The sequence below is a fragment of the Nannospalax galili genome, unplaced genomic scaffold, assembly GCF_000622305.1.
Source record: "Nannospalax galili isolate Female #2095 unplaced genomic scaffold, S.galili_v1.0 scaffold14, whole genome shotgun sequence".
Classification (NCBI taxonomy): domain Eukaryota; kingdom Metazoa; phylum Chordata; class Mammalia; order Rodentia; family Spalacidae; genus Nannospalax; species Nannospalax galili.
Genome location: NW_008336953.1, coordinates 5715586 through 5739184, shown reverse-complemented (window position 1 = coordinate 5739184; position 23599 = coordinate 5715586). Strand labels below are relative to the sequence as shown.

The 23599-nt window shown below is 40.9% G+C and overlaps 1 protein-coding gene across 6 annotated transcripts in view; it reads right to left on the bottom strand.

The window, feature by feature from the left end:
* Window positions 1-1035: 1035 nt before the first annotated feature.
* Window positions 1036-23599, bottom strand: part of LOC103732999 (decaprenyl-diphosphate synthase subunit 1) — a 240760-nt gene continuing 218196 nt past the window's right edge. For 3 of the 6 annotated variants that reach the window (XM_029562923.1, XM_008831748.3, XM_029562925.1), the window contains 7 exons: window positions 20434-20575; window positions 18586-18697; window positions 18379-18488; window positions 11543-11623; window positions 11277-11390; window positions 3312-3392; window positions 1036-1474 (listed from right to left, as the gene is read on the bottom strand). In XM_029562923.1, coding sequence (XP_029418783.1) covers window positions 1334-1474; window positions 3312-3392; window positions 11277-11390; window positions 11543-11623; window positions 18379-18488; window positions 18586-18697; window positions 20434-20575 — 781 coding nt within the window. In that variant the 3' untranslated portion in view covers window positions 1036-1333. Of the gene's footprint in view, window positions 1475-3311; window positions 3393-11276; window positions 11391-11542; window positions 11624-16418; window positions 16675-18374; window positions 18489-18585; window positions 18698-20433; window positions 20576-23599 lie in introns of those variants that run through there. The other 3 variants (XR_003849344.1, XR_003849346.1, XR_003849345.1) reach the window with 3 other exon arrangements.

Here is a 23599-nt window from a genome sequence, read left to right as displayed (position 1 = left end):
TGGTTTGTTTTAACACACACACACACACACACACACACACACACACACACACACACACACACACACACACACACACACACACAGAGACAGATTTAATGCAGAATTATGGTTCTATTTTCTCAGTATATTAACTTGAAAGTATTTTTAGCCTTATCTTAATATGTCCCAAGAGCAATGTGACAGTTTTTTGCACATTTAAAATCTAAGATAGTTATTTACAAGTCAATCCATTTGACCCCCCCCCCTCCTTTAAAAGTAATTTTTGAAGCTAAAACAATGTGTTAAAGCAAGCACATCATTCTTAGGGTAAAGAATCTTAAGGAATGCCATATTAGCCCTTCAGCACACAGTGGACTGCTGTAAGCTGGTTCACTGAAAGGAAGTTATCTTTTACATATTGTAAAAGTGAATGCAATTTATTTGTGAATAGGCACTATTTAATCCATTACCTGGCAGTAGCAACATAAGATTTAAAAATAATTGGGAAAGAAAGTAGGTCATGTATTCAGTAAACAGAAATATAACGAACAAACAGTAACTGAAATGCAACACATGCACTTTGTGTGTCTCCTCTTAAGGGAGGGTTAGAGGGATGTTTCTTTTGTGTATAATTCTGTACCGCTTAGGATATTAAACTAGATCACTCTAGTTTGGGCTTCTGTGTATTGCAGATTTGTTTGGGTTTCAAATTATATAGTGGGCATTAAGACTACGGATAGCATAGTGAATGGTGATAGTGCAAAATATTTCTGAAAATTAAAGACCATTGTTCCTATCAAGTCAATGACTATTACACATATATTTTACCTGTTATTTTTAAAGTATTATATCATTAGTGTCAGCTAGCTACTGTACGCTTTTCGTTTTGAAGTGGAATGTTTTCTTAATATGTAAATAACCTGTTGTCTACATTTTATCTACAGTCTTTTATAATAAATCATTCTCCCACATGAAATTTTGATACTGTTAAAATTTAACAATGTGGATTTAAGTGCAGACCTGTACTTCTATGATGAACAAGACAAACTACTTGAGTTTTAACGCTGATTATTTATTTGTGTAATGGCTTTACATGTGGATATTAACAATGTAAACAATACCACATATAACCATCAGGGTACCTCAGTTAGAATTTATAGGACTATAATGATGGTGGTTTAATTACATTTAAAAAGTTTTCTGAAAAAATTTGCCAATAAAAAAAATTGCCCATCAATAAGGTTGAAATTATTTTTTAAAATGATTTTTGGTTATCTGCACATGAAGCAGTATTTCACAAAATTCGTTAGGCACAGTCTGGTAAAATAGCTGCCAGGAAAAACAGAAGTAGCTGTCATTTATCTCTTGTAAGCACAGTTTCTGAAAGCTGAATGAGGGCGTCCCTTTCTGTGGATGGTCGAAGCTTACTGATCTCTCTTACTGCTTCATGGCAGTATCGCTGAGCGAGGTAGGTGGTTTGTTGCACGCCGTCACTCTGCAGGACAAAACAGAACAGTATCACTGACTGAATCAGCTCCTAGATCTCCGCTGATACATTAAAACACATTTGAGATCAGATGAGCTGTAGGTGAGTTGTAGTTAGTGGCCGAACTGTGATCTGGTGTGCGCTTTCCAGTGCATGGTTGCGCTTCCTTGGCTTACTTCATGTCCTTTTCTCTTGGAAGCACATTTTCTTTTGAGACTGGCTTATTTTTCTTAACATGGTGATCCTCAGTTCCATCTATTTTCCTGTGATTGTCCTGATTTCAGTTTTTCTTTGTCAAGTGGTGGACACCTAGGCTAGATCCATTTCTTGGCTATAGTGAAAAATCTAGCAGTAGTATAGATTTAGTATCTCTGGTTACATTGGGTCATACTTAGGCCACAGGCTGGTTCTGTTGTGTTTTTTGCTTTTTTAAAAATACTCTTTAGATTTTATGTAGAGTGTATTGCCTGAATGTATTTAGGTGCACCTGTGTTGTACAGTGCCACCAGAGGCCAAAAGAGGGTGTAACTGGAGTTACAGATGGTTGTTAGCTGCCTTGTGGGTGCTGGGAATCAAACTCTCGTCCTCCACAAGTGCAGCCATAGGAGTCTTAATGTCTGAGCCATCTCTCTAGTCCCCACCCCCAACTCCACACTGACTTTTATAATGGCTGTGTGAGTTCCATTCTCATTAGCAGTGAATTGGTGGTTGTTTCTCCTGCATCCTTGCCAGCAGTTTTTGTCACTTGCTTTCTTTATGAGTATGGTTAAGATGGAATTTCAAAGCAGTTTTGAGAACTGATTACTAAAAATGTCACTTTTTCAAATATTTGGCCATTTGCCTCTATTTTGAAAACTGTCTTTAATTCATTAGCCCACTTACTGAGTGGATGGTTTACTTTCTGCTATTTATTTTTGTAGTTCTTTAGTTTATAAGCATCGGTTAGTCTGATGTGTAGTTGGCAAAGACCCCCCCCCCCATTTTTCTGCTGATGATATAAAAGCCTTGTAATTTCATGAGATTCCCTCCTGTTTGTCAATTACTGGGATTACTTTCTGTACTTTTGGAATCTTTTGCATAAAGCCCTTGCTTATCTTGGTGTTTTACTTATGTTTTCCCTTACTCATTTAAAAAACAGTGGGTTGATGACGAAACTTAGTGTGGCAAGTACTTGCCTGACATTGCAAAGCCCTGTTCCGTACCTGGTACCAGAGAGGGAATAAATGTCATAAGAATTCAGTATTTTAGGCTGGGCTTGGTGTCGCACACCTTTAATCCTAGCACTTGGGAGGCAGAAGCAGGCGGATTTCTGTGAGTTTGAGGCCAGCCTGGTGTATATATCGAGTTCTAGGGCACCTGGGGCTACAGGGAGATCCTGACTCAAAAAGACCAAGAAAAAAAAAAAAAAGAATTCAGTGTCTTAGCTGGGTGTGTTGGCACATGCCTTTAATCCCAGCACTCTGAGACCAAAGCCAGCCTGGTCTACATAGTGAGTTCCAGGCCAGCTGTGGCTTCAGTGGAGACCCTGTCCTTTTAAAAGGTGTTTGCTGTTTGGAAAAATTTTAAAAATCTGAAATATAATTACTTAAGAGTTCTTTCAAGAGCCATACACGAAGTGTAGATCTCAGACCATACCTGTTCACTGCTACTTGTTTGCTAGCTCCATTCCATTCACTTAATCTGTGGGCATGGTGGCACACACTTTTAATCCCAGTACTTAGGAGGCAGAGGCAGAGGCAGGTGGATCTCCTGAGTTGAAACCAGCCTGGTCTGCATAGTTCTAGGCCAGCCAGGGTTACACAGTGAGATCACAAAAAACTGAAATAAAATATAAAAACAGTCTTACCTCTAAAACATACTGTCGAGCTCTGGCCACATCCCCTGGCAAACTGAACCGTCTCATTATCATGTCGTTCATTTCTGGGAACTAACCATAAAGAAAGGAGATGTATTTATTGCTCTTGGAGGAATGAAGCATATGAATACTAGCTTATAATAATAGCATATAATAACAAAAATGTGGGCTGGAGAGATTGTCCAATGGTTTTTAAGAGCACTGGCTGCTCTTGCAGAGGAGATGGATTTGGTTCCCAGCACCCACACCATGGCACTCACAACACCCTGTAATTCCAGTCCCAGGGGATACGACACTCTCTTCTGGCCTCCATGGACACCTGTCAGTCATGTGCATGGTGCACATGCAGACAGGCAAGTGCACAAATGCACACATTTTTAAAAGTGTTTATGTGATGAAAGAACAGTTAATTGTAGCATTTAAAGATTAGCTAGAGGAAAATTTTCAATGCCCAGGGACTGTGGTGCACAGGCGAGAGGCAGCCCTCACTGACCCTTGTTCTGATGTTTTATCATAGTGTCCAGTATTGAATAACAGAGCCAGGAGGGCAAAGTACATCTCAGTGATTTCACTGATGGTTCTAGAATTTCAGACTGTATTAAGATCACCTGTACTGCCTTTTGGGCCTCTCCCCAGTTTCTAATTCAGTAGGATATGGCTTGAGACTGCCTTTCTAACAAATTCCCAGATGGTGGTTTATAGTGCTGTTTTGGATGGAGTTAGGAATTAGGCATTGTTGACTGCACACTGGAACCATTTGGGGTGTGTGTGTAAATGCCTGGATTCCAACAAATCTGATTATACTGGATCAGTATTACCTTTGCCCTCATGATTATCAAAACTCCCCAGTTTTTTTAAAACATGCAGCCAAAGCTGAAATCCATTGAACTAGAGGATATAGTGATTAGGTCACTGTAGGGAGTTATAAAAAGATCAGAGGGGTATACTCAGTGATAGAGCATCTGCCCAGCAAGTTCCAGACCTAACACTACAAGAAACAAGAGCCTTGGGCTGACTGACTTTGTTGGGGAGGAAGATCCTCCTTCTATTCCTCTAGGTTCTTTGGCTGGTACAAGAGCTAACTCCTTGTAACACAAATTAACAGGAGAAAAGCATCCAAGATCTGATGGCAAAAAGAGGGAAAATGAAGAGGCAGGTAGGGGAGATGGTTCATTGGGTTAAAGGCCTGATAGCATGAGTCTGCCCCCAGAACCCAAAATGGAAAGAGAAGCTGAGTCCTGAAAATCTGTCATCTGCATGTGGCATATGTGTGCCTACACACACACACACACACACACACACAGGTTTAAAAAAGACACTGAAGGCATCTTCCATCCTCTTCATTCTTAGCTACTATTTAGGAAAACTGTCATCAGTGGAATAAGGAAGCCAGGCCAACAGACATACCACTTCTGGACTCATGCTTTAGTTCTGCAAAATGATTTCCTTCACCTCCTGCCTTAGCCTCTTTTCTGTCTATGATCTGAAATCTCCAGTTTCTAGCGGCCTATAGTTGTGTGGAGTTGGAGACAGGGTGTGTTCAGTCACTGGCGGTGAGCCTAAATGATGAAGTTCTCCTGTAATCGTCACCATGGTGTTGGTACACAAAGAATCCGGCCCAGAGAACTGTCCTAGCTAGACGATGGCAGATAGAACAGCATTCTTTCCTAGAACAGTGTGCTTGGGAACAAAATTCTAAACATGCTTACACAATTTAAAGAGCCAGCAACTGGTTAGTTCTTAAGAGAAAACCAGTACTTTGCTTTATTGATTCCTTAAGAATAAAATATTTTGTTTTTGCATGCACAGGCACACATACACGCCAGGAAAACACATTAAGATAAATAAAAAATTTCAAGAGGGGCTGGAGAGATGGCTCAGTGGTTAAGAACACTGTGTTCTTGCAAAAGACCCAGGTTCGAATCGCAGCGCCCACATGGCAGCTAACAACTAACTGTCCGTAACTCCAGTCCCAGAGGATCTGATGGCCTCTTCTGTGGGCACTGCACAACACAGGTGCACTTTCCTACATGCAGTCAATATACTCACACACATAAAAATAATATTTAAAAAAATTTCAAAAGGTAAAAATACCAATTTAACAGAAATAAATCAAGAAACTAAAATTTGATGGTTTAAAAGGCATTTGTTTGACTTTTTAAGCTTTATGTGTATGAGTGTTGTGCCTGCATGTATATACGTGCACCGGTGTCCTGCAATGCCCATGGAAGCCAGAAGAGTGCATTGGATACCCTGGAACTGGAGTTATGGACAGTTGTTAGCCACCATGTCGGTCCTGGGAATCAAACCCAGGTCCTCTGCAAGAGCAGCCAGTGCTGTTAACCACATTCCCAGGCAGGCTGTATCCTAAAGCAGATTTGACCTTGTCCTGGGCATACAGTAAAATCACCCTGCTTATGGGTTTTGTTCTAATATGAATAAGTGTGATAAAATGTGCTGATCAGGCTGTTTCTCTGATGCTTTTCCTATGAAAAGCATAGAGGAAGGAGAATTTGAAATAACATTGCAGCAAGTATGATTACATTTCTCCTTTAAAACAGCACGAACCTCTAGTATGCAAATCTCAAACTTCCAAGAGGCATTTCCCTACCCCAGCTTCTCAAGGAAGACATGAGAAACAGGAAGAACGCTTGCTTGCCTCAGATTGAGTGACAAAACAGTTTTTGTTTGCTTATGCTCAGTTTTAAGAGTGGAGAAACAACCTGTGGATGAATCAAATTCTAACTGAAATCTGTTCACAAAATTACACAAGAACTGGGGTGAGTTTGCCCAAACAAAAGTTGGTAATAACACCATAAGCTGGGCAGCTGGTGCAGGGGCTGATGGTGGCAGTGGAAATATGGATACAGCTTGACATTTTAGGTTTAGTGACTTACCAAGTAAGAGAGGCACAAGAAAGTTTTTAAAAAGAGATTGCCTTGGGACTGGAGGGATGGCTCAGAGTTTAAGAGCACTTGCTGCTCTTGTAGAGAACCTGGGTTCAATTCCCAGCACCCACTTGGCTGCTAACAGCTGTCTGTAACTCCAGCTCCAAGGTATTGATGCCCTCTTCTGACCTCTGCAGGCATTGCACGACATGAGTGCACCTACCTACATGCAGGCATTGCACTCATACACATAAAATAAAAATAATAAAAAAAATTTTTTTTAAAAGAGCTTGCCTTTAATCCTAGCACTTGGGAGGCAGAAAGAGGCAGAGGCAGGTAGATCTGAGTTTGAGGCCAGTCTGGCTTACATAGTGAGTTCCAGGCCAGCTGTGGCTACAGGGAGACCGTTCAAACAAACTCACTCTCTGGCTTTTACTCACTTTTTCACATTTACCTGACTAAATATTATTTTTAGGGAAGGAAACCAGTCAGTCTATGCAAGGAAAAAATTTCAAATATTGCTAGTCAATTCTTTATCTTTTGGGGCATCATAAATAGCAAAAATAACCACACTTCAGAAAAATGTACATGCCAACTTTCACAAAAAAACTTTTATATTCAGTTTGAGAAAATTCATAAAAGTCCTAAGACAACACAGCAGGTTTAGATGAAATGTTAGTCACTGTAAAGAGAGTTTTAGAGAAAAATGACAAGAGACTTGTTTGGGATATATGCTGTATTTTCTAGCTCTTGCCCAAGAACAGACTCTGTATACAGATCCATTACAAACAGCTGCCTCTGGCTCTGGTTTGCACTTATGAATAAGGTCTTTAATAATGTTTTTGGGTTTCATTTTTGAGACAGCGTCTCATGGAGCCCAGTCTGGCGTTAAGCCTCACTATGTAGCTGAGGATGACCTTGAATTCCTGGTCTTGCCTCCACTCCTCAAGTGCTGGGGATAGAGCCCACCAACTGAGTTCAAGTTTTTGTTCTTGAAAACATGGATACATATAAGGAATACACTGATATACTACCATCATTAGGACCTCCCCAGAAATGCTGAAAGTTTTCTTTTTCACTTTTTGGATGCTAACAATCAAACCCATATGCTAGGCAAATACTCTGTCACTGAGCCACAGCATCCTGAAGCACCTTAAATCTCCAATAACAATGGCCATCAGATGCTGGGGGTGGTGGCGCATGTCTTTAATCCCAGCACTCAGGAGGTAGAGGCAGGCTGATCTCTGTGAAATCGAAGCCAGCCTGGTCTACATAGTGAGTTCCAGGCCAGCTGGGGTTATAAGGAAAAAGCAACAATGACCATTAAGAAACCCTTCCCAGAGATATAAACAAAATAGAAGAATTGATCAAACAGTTCTCAGCCTAGTGAAGTCCAATTTCTTTTTTTCCTGGTCTTTTTGAGACAGGGTCTCCTTATAGTGCCAGCTGGCCTCACTATGTAGACCAGGCTGGCATCAATATCAGAGGTCCACCTACCCCTGCCTCCGAAGTGCTAGGATTAAAGGCATGATGTCTAATTTCATTGTGCCACATTAAAAAGGTAGGAAACCTGGACCACACAGCAAGACCTTCAGTGTTATACAAACTGATTAGTTCAAAGACAAATAAATATGCGAACAAGACTCATATACCTATGGGAAAGGATAACACATCCTAGAAGTACTCTATAGTAAATGAGTATGTTAACCACAAATAAGAGTGGACATAGTCCACTTTTCAGTGTATCGTCAGTGCCAGGGCACACCAGTTACCTGCTCTGTGTAGACCTACTGGGTACTACTATCAACATTATTAGTTGGCAGTAGTAATGTATGGTGTAGTAAAATGAACGCTGGATTTAGAAGATGGGATGTGTTCAGTTGCCTTCCTTGCCATCACCAGATGTTTAATTTTGGCCAGGCATGGAGTCTTAGACTCTTTATTTACAGAACAAATCATAGTGTCTGCCACAAAGAGGAGTTGTAAGATTGGGGGTAAGTGAAGAAAGAATCCTTTATATATTAAAATTTAACACTTTTTAAAAATTAAAGCAAGATACTATATAACCCTGTATTTTTTTTTAACTTGTTTTACCCAGTTATTTTAAGCCTCATAAACTTTTGACAGTTCTTGCTGAGAACCTCTTTTTAAACAGTATACTCCATAACAGAGCGTAAACTCAGGGTTTTTTTAAGAACAATTTTTAAATACACGTTTGACTAACTTCTGGCTCATATGCCACAAGACAGAAAAATCAGCCTATTTATGCAGTGAGTCCTGTTTCAAGTCACTCCCTGCTTGGCCTTATCATGTGCTCCCTCTTGTGAGGCAGCACTTGTAACTCCCTGGCCTTCTAAGTGCTTTTCCCACTGCCTTATGCAATGAGAAAAGTGCTGTCTGGTGAGGGTGACTGAATGCCTCATGACCCTGGGATTTCCCAGTAAAGCACATAAAGTCATGGTTCAAGACACTGTAACCTTTCCTTTGCCCCGACTTCAACAACCACCAAAACAACTGTGCATTCACTCTCCATTCTTACCTGCCCCAATTTATCTGAATGTAGGATTTAGCTTTTAAGTCTTTGTGTAGAGGAAAGTAATGTATTCAGAAATGTGTTTATAATCAAACAAAAGAGGCCAGTCTATTCCATTTGTATCATGAAGCTCATGACAAATATTTATAATGTTGAGATTTCTTTTTTTACTTTTTATTTTTTTGAGACAGGGTCTCCCTGTAGCCCCAGCTGACCTGGAACTTGCTATGTAGACCAGGTTGGCCTTGAACTCAGATCCACCTGCCTCTGTCTCTGCTAGGATTAAAGATGTGCATCACCACGCCCAGCAATTGTTGAGATTTCTGTAAGTAAGAGTATTTGAGTTAGTTTTGGTCAACATGACACAAACTAGAGTAACCTGAGAAGAGGGAACCTCAATCAAGATTTCCTCCATCAGACTGGCCTGTGGGCATATCTGTGAGGCATTTTCTTAATTTGCTAATTGATGTAGGAGGGCCTGGCCCACTGTGGGCAGTGCCATCCCTAGGCAGATGGGCCTGAGCTGTGTTAGAAAAGTAGTTACCAAAGCAAGGGAAAGGACACTGGTATCAGCATTCCTCTGTGTGTCTGCTTCAGCTCTTGCCTCCAGGTTCCTGCCTTTAGGTCCCTTGATGGACTTTACCGGCAGGCCAAATAGAACCATTTCCTGCTCCTAGTTGCTTTTGGTCAGTATTTTATCACAGCAACAGAAACAATGACAGAGAACAAAAAACTTTTTGCAGATTATAAATCTTTTCAGGGAAAGGCTCAGGACCTCATCTGAGTCCTTCCTGAGCTAGCTGGCTTCCGGCCTATGCAGCCAATCATGCTGTCATCCTTTGCTCATGCTTACTGTGTCCTGAGATGATGAAGGTTTGTAATTGTACAACAATTGGTAGCCAGTCCAGTGACTTTATTTTCCTAATATCAGATATACCTTCATTTGTGTTTACATGGCTTATGAATGCTTTGCTTTATGTGTGGGTTTATGGCATAACAGAAAATGTTCCTTATTCATGCCTTAATGTATAAAAGGATTTTTAAAAATAATTTTCTTTCTGAACTTGGCGTATATACTAATAATCTCTGAATTTTAGGCTGTAAGTCTCATAGGCTCATGGGAGAAGGGACCTACCATTGATAGCAAGCTTGTTTGTTCTTCGTATTACAGACCTGTGCCACCATACTCAGAATTACACACTTATCTTGGCTTCAAAATTGAGAGGATAGAGCTGAGTAATTAGGGCAGATGTTTCTAAAAGATACCCCATCATTCTGTTTGCAGTCCTTACTCTCAGCTAGCTGACTGTCCATGCTAACCAGCCCAGGCATCCAGGCATAAGCCTCCCCTGGGATGACCCTTGCAGTGGCTCTGCTGATAGGAGGGTAAAAGATGATCTCTCCCTCTCTTAAATCAAAAGTGAGTCAAAAGGTTTTGACATCAAAATGCAACCACTGAGGTCTATATAAGGTACAACTTAGTTTTTTCTTTTGGTCTTTTTGAGACAGGGTCTCCCTGTAGCCCCACCTGTCCTGGAACTCACTATGTAGACCAGGCTGGCCTTGAACTCACAGAGATCCACCTGCTTCTGCCTCCTGAGTGCTGGGATTAAAGGTGTGCACCACCATGCCTGGCCCATTTTTGCAAATTTAAAGAAAGAACAGACAAAATCATGGAAAGACTAATAAAAGTTTTGAAAATTTTAGACCAAAAACCTAGTTTTAAATTCCATGCATGGTGATGACTGTCTTCTACTTTGCTAAATAACCAGTTAAATGCCACCAGGATGAAAATCCGTTTTAGAGCTGCCTAAGCACAGCTAGACACCCCACTTACTCTAAGTAACATTTGGCAGAGAGAAAAGCAATATGGCCAGGGTCCAGAAGACATGGAAAACGTCTGCTTGTAAGTCACTGCAACGTCTTTGGTACTTCGTAAGCATCTCATCCATACTAAGGAGAGCATGAGACAGCTTTACTTACTTCCTTTATAGGCTCTCAATCTGGGAGAAAGAAATTATGTGGTTCTAGTACATTCTATTGAAACTATGTGTGTTCTAGTACATTCTTTGTCACATTTTGAAGCAATGACCAAGGCTCCAAGGCAGAGCAGCAAACAGTCCTATTAAACTTCTAGAACTTACGAATTTCTCAGAACTTCTTAGGCTTTCTTGATACTTCCTATACCTTTAAGAGGCTTTAAGGTACACACAAAGCCTAGCCCTACAATCACAAAAAGTTCACTCGGCCAATGCCCAAAACAGATCACAATTTTGTGCTTAAAATTCACACAGCACTTCACAATTTATAAGATATAGTATCAAGCAGCCCTCACAACAACACAGAGGAAGATTATAATCTGCATTTCACAGATAAGGTTTGGTGTCAACATCTCAATGAAACCCAGATCTAGGTCTGTGGTCCCTTGTCTAAATGCCTCCCCAGTTGTTCTTTATCTCTAATTTCCCTGTTAGCTGCCTGGAGAAATTGGTTCTGTGGGATCCTCAGCAGCATGTTACAGTGAATAAAACCTACCTGCTGACAAGCAAACAAGACAGGGCCAGTGGCTAACCCAAGCTTCAGATCTGTAGATGTTGGTTTGCCCATCTGGTCAGAACATGAGGTGAAGTCCAAAACATCATCTATGAGCTAGCAAAAGGGAAAAATGAATGTAAAAGATACTGCCACACCCATATAGCTGCCGCTGTTCTCACTGTTCTCACTGCGGCTTTGACATCTGACATTGTGGAGAGGGCTGGTTGTGCCTACACATCACCATTCCTGTAAATGAACATACCAACCTGAAAAGCTATTCCCACATTTTTTCCATATTGATAGGCAATCTCATGCACCACTGGGTCAGGGCAACCCAGGACAGACACCTGAAAGAAAAAGAGGATTCTGATAAGCTGCTGGCAACCAGAAACAAGGCAGCCAACCCTGGATGAGAGGACCATGCACATATTCCTTTAAGAGGTACCGAGCCTAAATTATAGACACTATAGACCAAATGTAGAAAACTGCTTTTTTTTACGTTCTGAGAATGAAGGCAAGGGCCTCAAGCATGTTAGGCAAGCACTTTACCATTCCCCTACAATCCCATCCCATTTCCTTTTGTGTATGTGTGTGGGTGGGGTGGGGGAGCATATGCCATGCACAGGTGTAGAGGCAAAAGGACAACTGTGAAGGTTATCTCCTTCCATCTTTACATGGCTCCAGGGATCAACCTCAGGACTCCAGGCTTGTACAGCAAGTGCCTTTACTTACTGAACCACCTGCTGTCACCCATTTTCTTAAATTCTAAGAAATCCATCCTTCCTCCTACACGTCTTTCAAACAAAATAAGCTGTTTTTTCTCATTGTGTAGAACAAACAGCCATGAAATTAAGTTCTGCTAGTAATAAGCTAAGCAAACCTTTCTGATATGCAAATCCTGTATTTCAAATACTGGTTTCTAGCACCACTGCAAGGACCTCTGTGGATTTACCCCTTACTTCAGGGGTGAATATCTAATCATACACATAATGGTGTCATGCATCTCATCTGAAAGTAGCTTTTGGTGACTGTACTTATTTCTGAATGCTGTTGTTTCTTGTTATGTCTATAATAGCAGTAAGCCTAAATTTGGACTTAGATACTGTTTTTTCATTACCAGAGGGATCTTCCCTGGACCTATTGTTTCCAAACTTCATTCATAAGAAGCAATTTAGCTGTATTAGGAATACCCCTGCCCCTATTGTCATTAGAGAATTAGGACTTAACAAAGTCTTTGAAAACTCAAAAAACCAGACCAATCAAAACAAAACCTAGTTAGTGCTGGCCACATGAGTGTATTTCCTGCTGCTCTGCTAAGCATGCTAAGCAGGCCCAGCCACATTTTCAGAAAACAAAGATTGGGTAAGAACCACACGGGGAGGGGAGAAACATTCTGCTCTACTGGAGAGGAAAGTCTACATTGGCATTCAGTGAGGAGGCCAGATAGACTAGATCATTGGTGACAAGTAACTGTACCCTGGCCTTCAGTGCCTATTTCTTTGGTTTTTCCCTTGGCATCAGCATGGTAAGGTGGGACGAGCTCTGCAGATGGCCTTGAATAGGTTGGATTTATGCCTCTCACGGCTATCTTGATATGTTACTTAATCTTTCTGTGCTTCAGTTTCCTCATCTGGAAAATGTAAATACTAAAATACTTTGGCAGCAGCGGTAGGGGGTACTAGAGAGATGGCTTAGTGGTTAAGAGCACTGGCAATTCTTAGAGGATCTGGGTTCAGTTCCCAACACCCACATGGCAGTTAACTGCCTATAACTCCAGTTTCAGGGGATTTCAGGGGATTTAGGGGATCTTCTAGCTTCCGTGTGTACTACATGCATGGGTGCACTTACATACATGCAGGCAAAACACTCATAAAGAAAAAAAATTTTTTTCTGGAGACAGGGTCTCCTTGTAGCCCCAGCTGGACTGGAACTCACTATGTAGAGCAGGCAGGCCTTGAACTCACAGATTCGCCTGCCTCTGCCTCCTGAGTTCTGGGAAAGAAAATATTTCTTAAAAACACCTCATGGGGTGGCTGAAGAATGTGGTAGTACCTGAACCCTCAGTGATTTTCCTGGTATCTGACTAGAACTTGTAAATTTGTGATTAACAACTCTCCTCTAGTGCTGTGGATGTGGCACAGTGGTAAAGCACTTCCCTAGAATGTGTAAAGGCCCTGGGTTTGGTCCCCAATCTTATTTAGCTGGATGTGCTAGTGCATATCTGTAATCCTAGTACTCAACAGGTGAGTCAGGAAGACTGTGTATTTGAGGTTAGGCAAAAGGGTAAGTCAAAAACCCAGAGAACTCCTTTCTTTCCAGCCCCTAGATCCAGATTCAGGTCCCAGGGAAGATCCACACAGAAAAAGACTTTGTAGTTTTCCTTTTGTGGTGCTGAGGACCAAACCCATGGCCTTGCAAATGCTAAGCAAGTGCTGTACGACCCTGCTCCATCCAACCCCTGGAAATGTTTTCTGATGACATAACGAAGTCTGTAGCTGAAATGCTTGGCATGATTAACTACACATACCATAAAAGGCCAAACAGCTACTTACTTGAGTAAGCAGTAACTGCGTTCAACTGCAAAGACCTGCAATCCATGGGCTCAACTCCTGTGAGGCTGCACTGGGGTGGGGGTGAGGGCATTTTCAAAGAGTCAAGCTAGCCACCAAGCTGACTCAGAATGAGAACAAGGCAAGGTTCGTGCAGCCCAGCATATGCTGAGCTCAGGACACAATGATTATGTTTTGTAGGCAGAAATAATAGATAATGAAGCAGTCTCCAGTAGAGAGATTAACCCTATTTTCTTAACACAAAGATATCCTAAAACAGAAAAGTTAATGAATTGGCACTTATGGTACACAAGACTAGCACTTTGAATTACTCAGGCCTCAAAATATCTCATAACACTTTGTATATGGCCAATTATGATAAAAGCTAACAAATCTTGGGTTTTAAACAAATCCTAAGACTTGTAGTATATTAATTCACTTATGAGGTTTGAGGAACTGAGATGTTGAATGTACCAGGTGTTACACAGTTACAACTTATAGAAATTAGAGTCTAAATCCAAATGTCTGATTCTACAGACTGTTCTCTTAATCACTCAGCAGTGCTGCTTCTAATGAACATACAACAGAAGGTAGAAGGGGTCAAGAAAGTTGCCTACACCAGTACCAAGCTGAGGTCTACTTGCAGTCCCCTTGCAGCTCACATACACTAACCCAGCAACGGCTTCTTATTGGCTAGCAGCTTCTATCTCTCCCTTGGTAAAGGGTAAAATTTCTGTTTAGCTTGAAGACCACCCTAGGGAATCCTGATTCCTTTAACTAGGTTATGAAGAACAGAAAACAATCACAAATTTAAGATCAGATACAATATGGCACAATACACAAATGGCAAGAAAGCATGCTGTTCGATGCTGCTTGTACTCAGCACCAGAGAGATGCGTCACATCTTCCTGGAAGTGGGTGGAGTATAATAAAGTCCAAGAAAGTGGGGCTTGACCAACTGTTCTGCTTGAAGCAGATGCCACTACCAGGCTGTGCTGTGCCTAAGTGTTTCTTCAGGACATACCCAACATCAGGTTCCCATGAATCTCATCCAGAAGGACTGGGACGTACTGCTCATCTTGGAGAGGATAAACTTCTTGATATTTAACAAGGATCTCTTTATCTTTGAAAGTATATTTGCACCACTGTGAGTTTAAAGATATTTCCTGACGGGTAAGTTGTATGTATTGTGATCTTGTTTAAAATAGTGTAGAAACTTTGACCTCTACCAACACTACAGATAAACATATTAAAGAGGGTATTGTCAAAGACCAATGGAAAATTATAGATGGAAATAAAAGCAACATACTATCACAAGGATCTGGGTGTGGTGCTGATCCACAGTAATCCAGAGGATGAAGCAGGAAGATCGTGGGTTGGAGCCCCATGCATGGTGTATGCCTAAGACTCAGTTATCAGGGAAGTTGGTGTGGGAGAGGATTGTGAGTTCAAGACCAACATGGACAACTCTGAGACCTTGTATCAAAAAACTACAAAAAATAAAACAAACCCAAAACAAAACAAAAGACAAGGCAAGACTATGATAACCCAGTTCTGATTTCAGGTCCCACGTATTCACTGTGTAGCCGAAGAACAAAAAGGCCACTTGACCTGTGAGGTCTCACTCCCTGGGGAACAAATCAGTCTTCAAAGGTAAGCTACAGAGTGTATCTGGCATGACTATGTGTATAAAGAAACGGCCAACCACATTTTGAAAATAGCATCAACTCTATTTTAATAAATATCAATTAAAGCCATGAAACAGTTTCTCTAGACAGCCTTCTCTTTGGATTTCAGTATTCTTTCAGGTAAAAACACAGTAGATAGATAAAAAGGGGTAAGGGAGGCAAGGCGATAGGGGAAAATGGTGTCCTTCATAGACTGAATTGAATTCTGATAAAACTTCTTTAAATTCTCATACCACTTTGGAATCCCATGACTTCTTCTGTAGTAATCTTCATCCTTAAATTCTTTCTCCTGTTTTTGGCATGTCTAATTTCCCCTGCATGCTTGTGTGTGTGTGTGTGTGTGTACATGTCTATATGCTTGTATTTTAACTACCAAAAGCATATAAAAATAGCAATTTTAAATGCCTAACACCTCTAGAATATTTCTACCCATGAGCACTTAAATATAGAAACTTTTATTCAGGGAGCTCACATGATGACTCCGCTGCTCTATTCTAATAGCTCTGGGCTATGGGAATAAATCACAAGAAAACAGGTCATTGTAGGGCAGTGTCAGTACGCCTCCTAGTGGTCAGCACAGAGAAGCTCTTTGTGTGTTTTCTTTTTTCTCCTTTCCTTCTTTCCTCTCTCTCTTGCTTCTTTCTTTTACATTTGGGGTGGGTAGATGGGAGGGGAGGGACAGGCCAATGCTGGGACAGAACTCAGATGTGCTCTATCACCAACCTTTAAACACAGTCCTAGAATATTTTACTTTAAAATCATGGTTGAGCCATGTTAAAATACACTATTGTTCACATGCTACTCTTAAAAAATTTTTTTTATTACATTTATTATTTGTGTATGTGGCCTTCTTCCATGTGGGTCCTGGGGATTGAACTCAGGTTAGCAGGCTTAGTAGCAAGTACCTTTACTCACTGAGCCATCTCATCTGTCCTGTTCACTTGGTAGTCTCTGAGAACACGCACTGCTCCTCACTCTCCGGTGTCTTTGGTTTCTCAAGCAGAGTGTAGTGACACAGGTTCCCTCTCCTTGGACCATTCATAGGATTCCACACTGTGTGAATGAGTTACTGTTCTAGCCTCCTGAGTGCTGCTCCTTCGTGCCCAAGGAATATTCCTTTTGTGTTTCCGAGTCCAACAGTACCACCACATGCTAGTGTTTCTAAACAGCAACATCAAACTTCTGAAGTTATCAATGAACTTCACTTAACACACTAACACTTAACCCCTCCTTTTGGGGGGGAATATAGTTTCTTGCTATGTAGACCTGGCTATCTTGAGACTCATGGCAATCCTCCTGCCTCAGCCTTACTCTTTTGGATAATAGGCATATGTTACTATGTCTGGTTAGGAGGACAGATCTTGAAAAAGATTTGACTACTAAAGTTGTAATAATGAATAAAGCATTTATGTAACAGATTTATGACATTCATTTAGAACAGGTCATTCTCTGACCTATTTGCTAATTGGTGTCTCTTCAGGTCTTAAAAAATATATACTTGTAATTTCTTGGAAATTTAAGCAAAATAGTCCTTTCAAGGAAAAGACAAAAATAAATAGCTGACTGTGACCAGCTTGTCCTACATTATTCACATTCCTTGGGTTTCTATTAGGTCTTTTGATAAACAAAGTGTTGTCCTCATTTTTTTCTGGCTCACAAGTATTTATTGGACACATGGCAAAACAGAGACACTGTCTCAATGGACTAGGAAAGTGCTCCTTTTACTGTAATAAAGCTGTAATAAAGAGTGGACTGAGACAATTTACATCTGACCTTACAGGTCTTCTTTCTTGTTGCTGTAACTACATGGGACAACTGCTTGCCAAGGTTCCTCTCTGAATCTGTTAATCTAAGAAATGCTCAGATGAACAGTTCTGCAGTTTGAGACAGGATCTCATAAATAGCCCAGGTGGCCTGGAACTCACTATGTAGCCCAGGTTGGCCTCGAGCTCATAATCTTGTGCAGGGACTATATGCCTGCACTACCATATATGGCTTCTCATGTGCAGTTTTATGGAGTTTCTTATTCATGAACTAACAATGAATACATGTTCTGAACTACAGACTAAAGATTGACTTAAATATTTAGATATATATATCAGATGACAGACACAGGAAGGTGTAAAGAGTAAGAAAGGGAGAGGAAAAAGTTATAGTTAACACCCAATTTATACTCTGAAAAAATATGGCTTATTTGTAGGAGTATAATAATATTGGGAAGATCTACTACTTTGGAAAAAGTATGTGGAATACTAGTATAATTTAATATCTCAGACATTTTTCTCCTAGGTTTTTTTATTTACGTAAGAGAAAAAAGTATTTCATAACTTTTTTAATGGTAGAATGTCAGAAATAATGTGTCACAACTGTGACAAAGTTGTTCAGAATGCTACAGGTTAGACTGGGAAATACATTAATGCAATTTATTATTATTGTGTCTACGATCTGAATGAATATGGGCAGCATGCCATTGTGAGTGTGGAGGTTAGAGGACAACTTTCTGGAGTTGGTGCTATCCTTTAATCATGGGTTCTGGGATCTAACTTGAGCCATCAAGCTCGAATGGCAAGCGCTTTATCCACTGAGCTGTCTTGCCAGCCCAGACTGGGAAATATGTTATTAGGTTTATTTTGATTATTCTTGAGGGAGGAAAAATGAAAGAGAAGTTCATGTCCCCATACCAAAAGAAGACAGCAAAAATGAAAACAGCAGAAGCTGTTTGGGGATATAATTCTTCCTCACTGACTTTTTTGGATTTTTGGACACTATTTTAAGAGTCTCTGATTAAATTTTTTCTAGGAGAATTAGGTACTAAGAAATATGTGTGGGCTTTTTTCAACTTGAAGAAAGACAGAACGTACATACTGCTTTACAACTGTTGGCTATCAGACTTGCGGTCTTCTTGAAGGTCTTTTCAAGGTAGTGGGCAAACCTTTCATTCTCATTTTCTTTTGACCCTAGCTGAAGAAATTCACCTATAAAGAAGAAGAAGGGTTACTTGAGATATGGGCTTATTGCCTTGCTGAATACCAGGATTAAATAAAAAAAGAATAAAAGTCAGAATCAACCTACCACGCACCAAATCTTCAAGAACTTGGGTTATAATAGACACAACAGCTATGTTTCCAGTCCGTGCCAAAACTATGGATGCTGCAGAAAGAATTAAATCTCCAGCAAGAACAGCCTAGAAAAAGGAGGAAAAATTTTGCAGATCAGTAATTCAGAGCTGGGCGGGGGATATAGTTCAGTGGTAGAGCACTTGCTTAGCATGCACAAGGCCTGGGTTTGATTCCTAGTACATTAATATGCCCAGAGCATATTAACAAATAATTACAAATTGTATTGTTGAATTATATGCTGTAATCAAACACATTACCTATGCATGTACATTACTTTGCATATTTAAAGATATGAGTAAGTGCTGTTACTTCCCTAATAACTATAAAATTCCAGAATTCACAGTTTTCACTCTTAGAATTTTTTTTTTCTTTTTTTTTGAAAAAAGAAGGCTGTCTCCCAACTTGCTATGTCGCTGAAGATTACCTCAAACTTCTGATTTTTCTGTTCTGCCTCCTGAGTGTAATCCCTCCTGAGGGACTACAGATATGCATACCATGCCCGATTTATGAGCTCCCAGGGGTTGGATCCAGGGCTTTTCATATGCTAAGCAAACACTTTATCAACTGAGCTACATCTCTGCTCAAATTAACAGAATTTCTAACATAACTAGTTGAAGTACTTATTCTCTAATATCTAAAAATAGTGATGTTTAGGGGCTGAAGAGATGGCTCAGCAGTTAAGAGCGGCAGCTACTCTTGCAGAGGACCTGGGTTCAGTTCCCAGCACCCACATGGTGACTAACAGTCATCTGTTAACTCCAGTTCCAGGGGATCTGATGCCCTCCCCTGACCTTTGTGGGCATTGCACGACATAGGTGCACTTAAATACATACACGCAGGCAATACACTCATACGCATAAAATGATAAATAAATAAAATAGTGATGCTCAATATATGCTTACCATTTAATGATCATTTATATAACATTTTCATAATTACATTTACATAATATATAAGGTAGCTTCATATAAATGCACACTCATGGTCTTTGTACACATATGTATACATATGTCTATCCAGCTGCTCCCTATACCATAAAACCTTTTGGTTTAAAATTTGAAATGAAATGCACATGAATTAAACTGTGGAACTTTATGCCACAAAAATCATACCCATTAACCAAAACCAGCATGTGAACAGGAGGGAACCAGATACTGTATGTGAAGAAGGATCTAAGGGTGGTTGCTTCTGTTCTCAACTGCACAAGACTGCCCATGTGTGGGTGAATGCCTGATCACAAGTCTGCACATCCTCCCTTTCATTTGTTCATGTTCATTCTTCAATCTGTAATTTATAAATCCTCAGGCAAAAGCCCCTAATAAAACAGAAAATATGCTTAGAAATATATAAACCAAATCCTATTAAAGTACCTCTATTTAACAAGGTAACCTTTTGATGGTAGAACACTATTTCTGAGATTCTCTGTTTTTATTCTTCTATTCTTGAACATGAAGCAAATTAACAAATACTTAAGTATTCAACTGAATGTAGCCAATCTGAGTGAAACAGTAAAATGAAATATACTTTCTGGATACCCATGAAAATCTTTCCTTATAATCAGAAGAAATTATATATGAACATGAGTAATGAGAAATAAGAGTTTATTTTTCTGTGGTATTTTTCTGTTGTCCATTAAATATCTTTACAGAGACAATACGGACACTTTGCAATTTTCAAGACCACATTTGGGCAAGCATATTTTACTTTTTAGTGTGAGAAATCTGAAAAGCAAACGCAATCCCCAAAGCGTGTGATTTGGTAAAAAAAAAGATTTTAAAAACAGCAACAAAAACCTCCATACCTTTTTTTCACCCCAGATCTTATTAACTGTATGTTTTCCTCTTCGCGAACTTGCATCATCAATAACATCATCGTGAACCAGACTAGCAGTGTGGATCATTTCTGCAATTAAGGCTATGGAGCGCTGGCTGGCTTGCATATCTCTAATTAACAGAAAGCAATGCTTTTTAACAGAGATGCCGCCTAGAACCTTCTTAGCAATCATCTTGTGAAAACTGGACATTGGAGCTAGGATAAAGAATTTTATTTCTTTTAAAAAAATATTTTACTATTTTAAAATTTTATGTGTATGAATGTATTGCCTGCATGTATGTAAGTTCACTTGTGTCATGCAATGCCCATGGAGGTCAGAAGAGGGCATCAAATGCCCATGGAACTGTAGTTACAAATGGTTGTTAACTGCCATGTGGTGCTGGGAACTGAACCTGGGCCCTATGCAAGAACAACAAGTGCTCTTAACCACTGAGCCATCTCTCTAGCTCTGAATTTTATTTCCCTAACTATAAAAATGTTGGCTTCCCTACAGAGCCATTTCTGTTATTTGGAGAACATTCTAATGATCTAGATACCCTGCCATGATTGTTTTACAGATTTGTCATTAGAAAGTGGAATTTTCAGTTCAAAACAGTGAACATCTTAGACCTCTGGTAGAAGAAAATCAGTTTTATATCCTACAGCTGTGGTCTCAGTCAGGTGTCCATGTTTGTAATTAGGTTATAATCAAATTTCAGAGTCCGTGCCAGTAAGATGGCTCAGCAGTAAGGTGCTTGCCACTAAACCTGACCACTTGAACTCAATCCCTGGAACCCACATGGTAGAAGGAGAGAACTGACTCGCTCAAGTTATCCTCAGACCTGCACACAGACACACACACACACACCCACCTTGGACTGTGTGCCCCCCATAAATACAATATATTTAAATTTATATTTAAATTTAGGGTTGTATGGTATGAAGTATCTTAAAGAACTGAGTGCCACTATTTGCAAAGCTTTTAAACTATCTTAAAAGAATATAGCACCAGCAGTTTTCTTCCAACTCATATTTACAATGGCATCTGAATTTATTCCCACACACAAATTATAGGATAAGCACTCAAGATGAAGCAGAGGTGAATTTTATAGTAAAAGGAGACTGCCCCTCATTTCTTTTTTTCAGCAGGGGCCTCACTATGCTGTGTGGGCTAGACTTAAACTCCTGGGCTTAAGCAATCCTCCTACCTCAGCCTCCAAGAAGCTGAGCCTACAGGAGTGCCCTACTGGCTTCCAGAGTTTTTAAATCACAGTCATTGCTATCATCATGTATGAGAATTGTAAAAAACTGTGAATTTCAATAAAATCAAACTAGAGAAATACATCAATTATTTTTTCTGAAAATAAAGCATAACACTCAACTTACATACTAGCCAAACGTTTCATTTATTCCACTTGTATACTTATCAAATATCATCAAGTTGCATCTTAAGAAGCAAGAAAAAGGAGAGGCACAATGAAATGATGTTTCCTTTAAAAATTCATCTGAAGGGGCTGGAGAGATGCTTGGTGGTTAGGACCACTATCACTGGCTGCTCTTGCAGAGGACTCGGGTTTGGTTCCCAACACCTACATGATAGCTAACAACTGTCCATAACTCCACCTCCACGGGATGTAATGCCCTCTTCTGACCTTCATGGGCATTGCATGTGACAGGTGCACTTACATACATGTAGACAACATCACACTTATACACACTGAATAAAAATAATAAAATATTAATGCCCGGCATGGTGCTGCACGCCTTTAATACCAGCACTCAGGAGGCAGAGGCAGATGGATCTCTGTGAGTTCGAGGCCAGCCTGTTCTACATAGTGAGTTACAGGCCAGCTGGGGCTACAGGGAGACCCTGTCTCAAAAAAAAATGTATAATTTAATAAAAAAAAAAAAAAAATAATTAAAAAAAATATTAAAAAATTCATCTGAGCTGCACGTCCATCCAGCCTCTTTCCAGGGCACCGGGGCTGACCTCTCGGCCTGGGACCACCACTGCTTCCTGATCCCTTGCATCCAAAGGACCCCAGTTCCTTCTGGTGGTCCCCATGAGCCCTCTGAGCCTGGTTCTGCCCTCACCTCCCTCTGCTTCCCTGGGCCTGCATGACGTGCCAGCCTCTCTCCTGGGTAAGTCGATGGCACCCTCTGCACCTTTACCGCCTTGACTCCACCAGCCTCATTCACCTTCCCATCTCCCCAGCCCATCTCTCCTCCTAGCCTGGGTGCTTGGCGCCCCAGACACAAGGGAACCACCACTGCTTCCTGATCCTTTGCATCCAGACCAACCCAGTTTCTTCTCCAGATCCCCAAGAGCCCTCTGGGCCTGGTCCCACCCTCAACGCCCTCTGTTTCTCTGGGCTGCATGGCCCAACAGCCTCTTTCCTGGATGCCAGGCTATCACTGCTTCCTGATCCCTTGCATCCAGAGGGACCCACTTCCTTTTCAAGGTCCCTGGGAGCCATCTGGGCCTGTCCCACCCTCACCTCCCTCTCCTTCCCTGGGCCTGCACAACCCTCCAGCCTCTCTCCTGGGTAAGTCGATCCGCCCTCCCTGCCTTGACTCCCCCAGCCTCATTCACCTTCCCATCTCCCCAACCCCTCTCTCCTCCTAGCCTGGGTGCTGTCACATTCCTTGTCTTGGTGCCCCAGAGATGGGGGAACCACCACTGCTTCCTGATCCTTTGCATCCAGACCAACTTAGTTCCTCAGTGCATTCCTCAGGAGCCCTTGGGGCCTCTTCCTGTCCCCATCTCCCTTTGCATCTCTGGGTGGCACAGCCATCAGCTGCCCTAGACCAGCATTTTTCCTGGGCCCGGCTCCCAGGCCAGTCAAACCCCCAAATTCCTGAGGCCAAAATCTTTCCTGGAGGGATCCAGACCTTAGGAGAAAGCCTGAGAGCATCTGATCCTCATCTGACTTGGGCCTCTGTGGGAACTCCTGAAGACAAAAGCAATCTGGCCACTCTGTTTTGATTATAAAATCAAAAGAGAGAACCAGAAGGTTAAACAAACCAGCTTTTTATGCACCAAAAGTAAACCACAAAGACACATAGACTTCACAAAAGGAAGCAGACCTAAACATGAAGGCTTGAGTCTCACACAAGAATCAGAAACTACAAAAGAAATTCACATGTCAAAATCA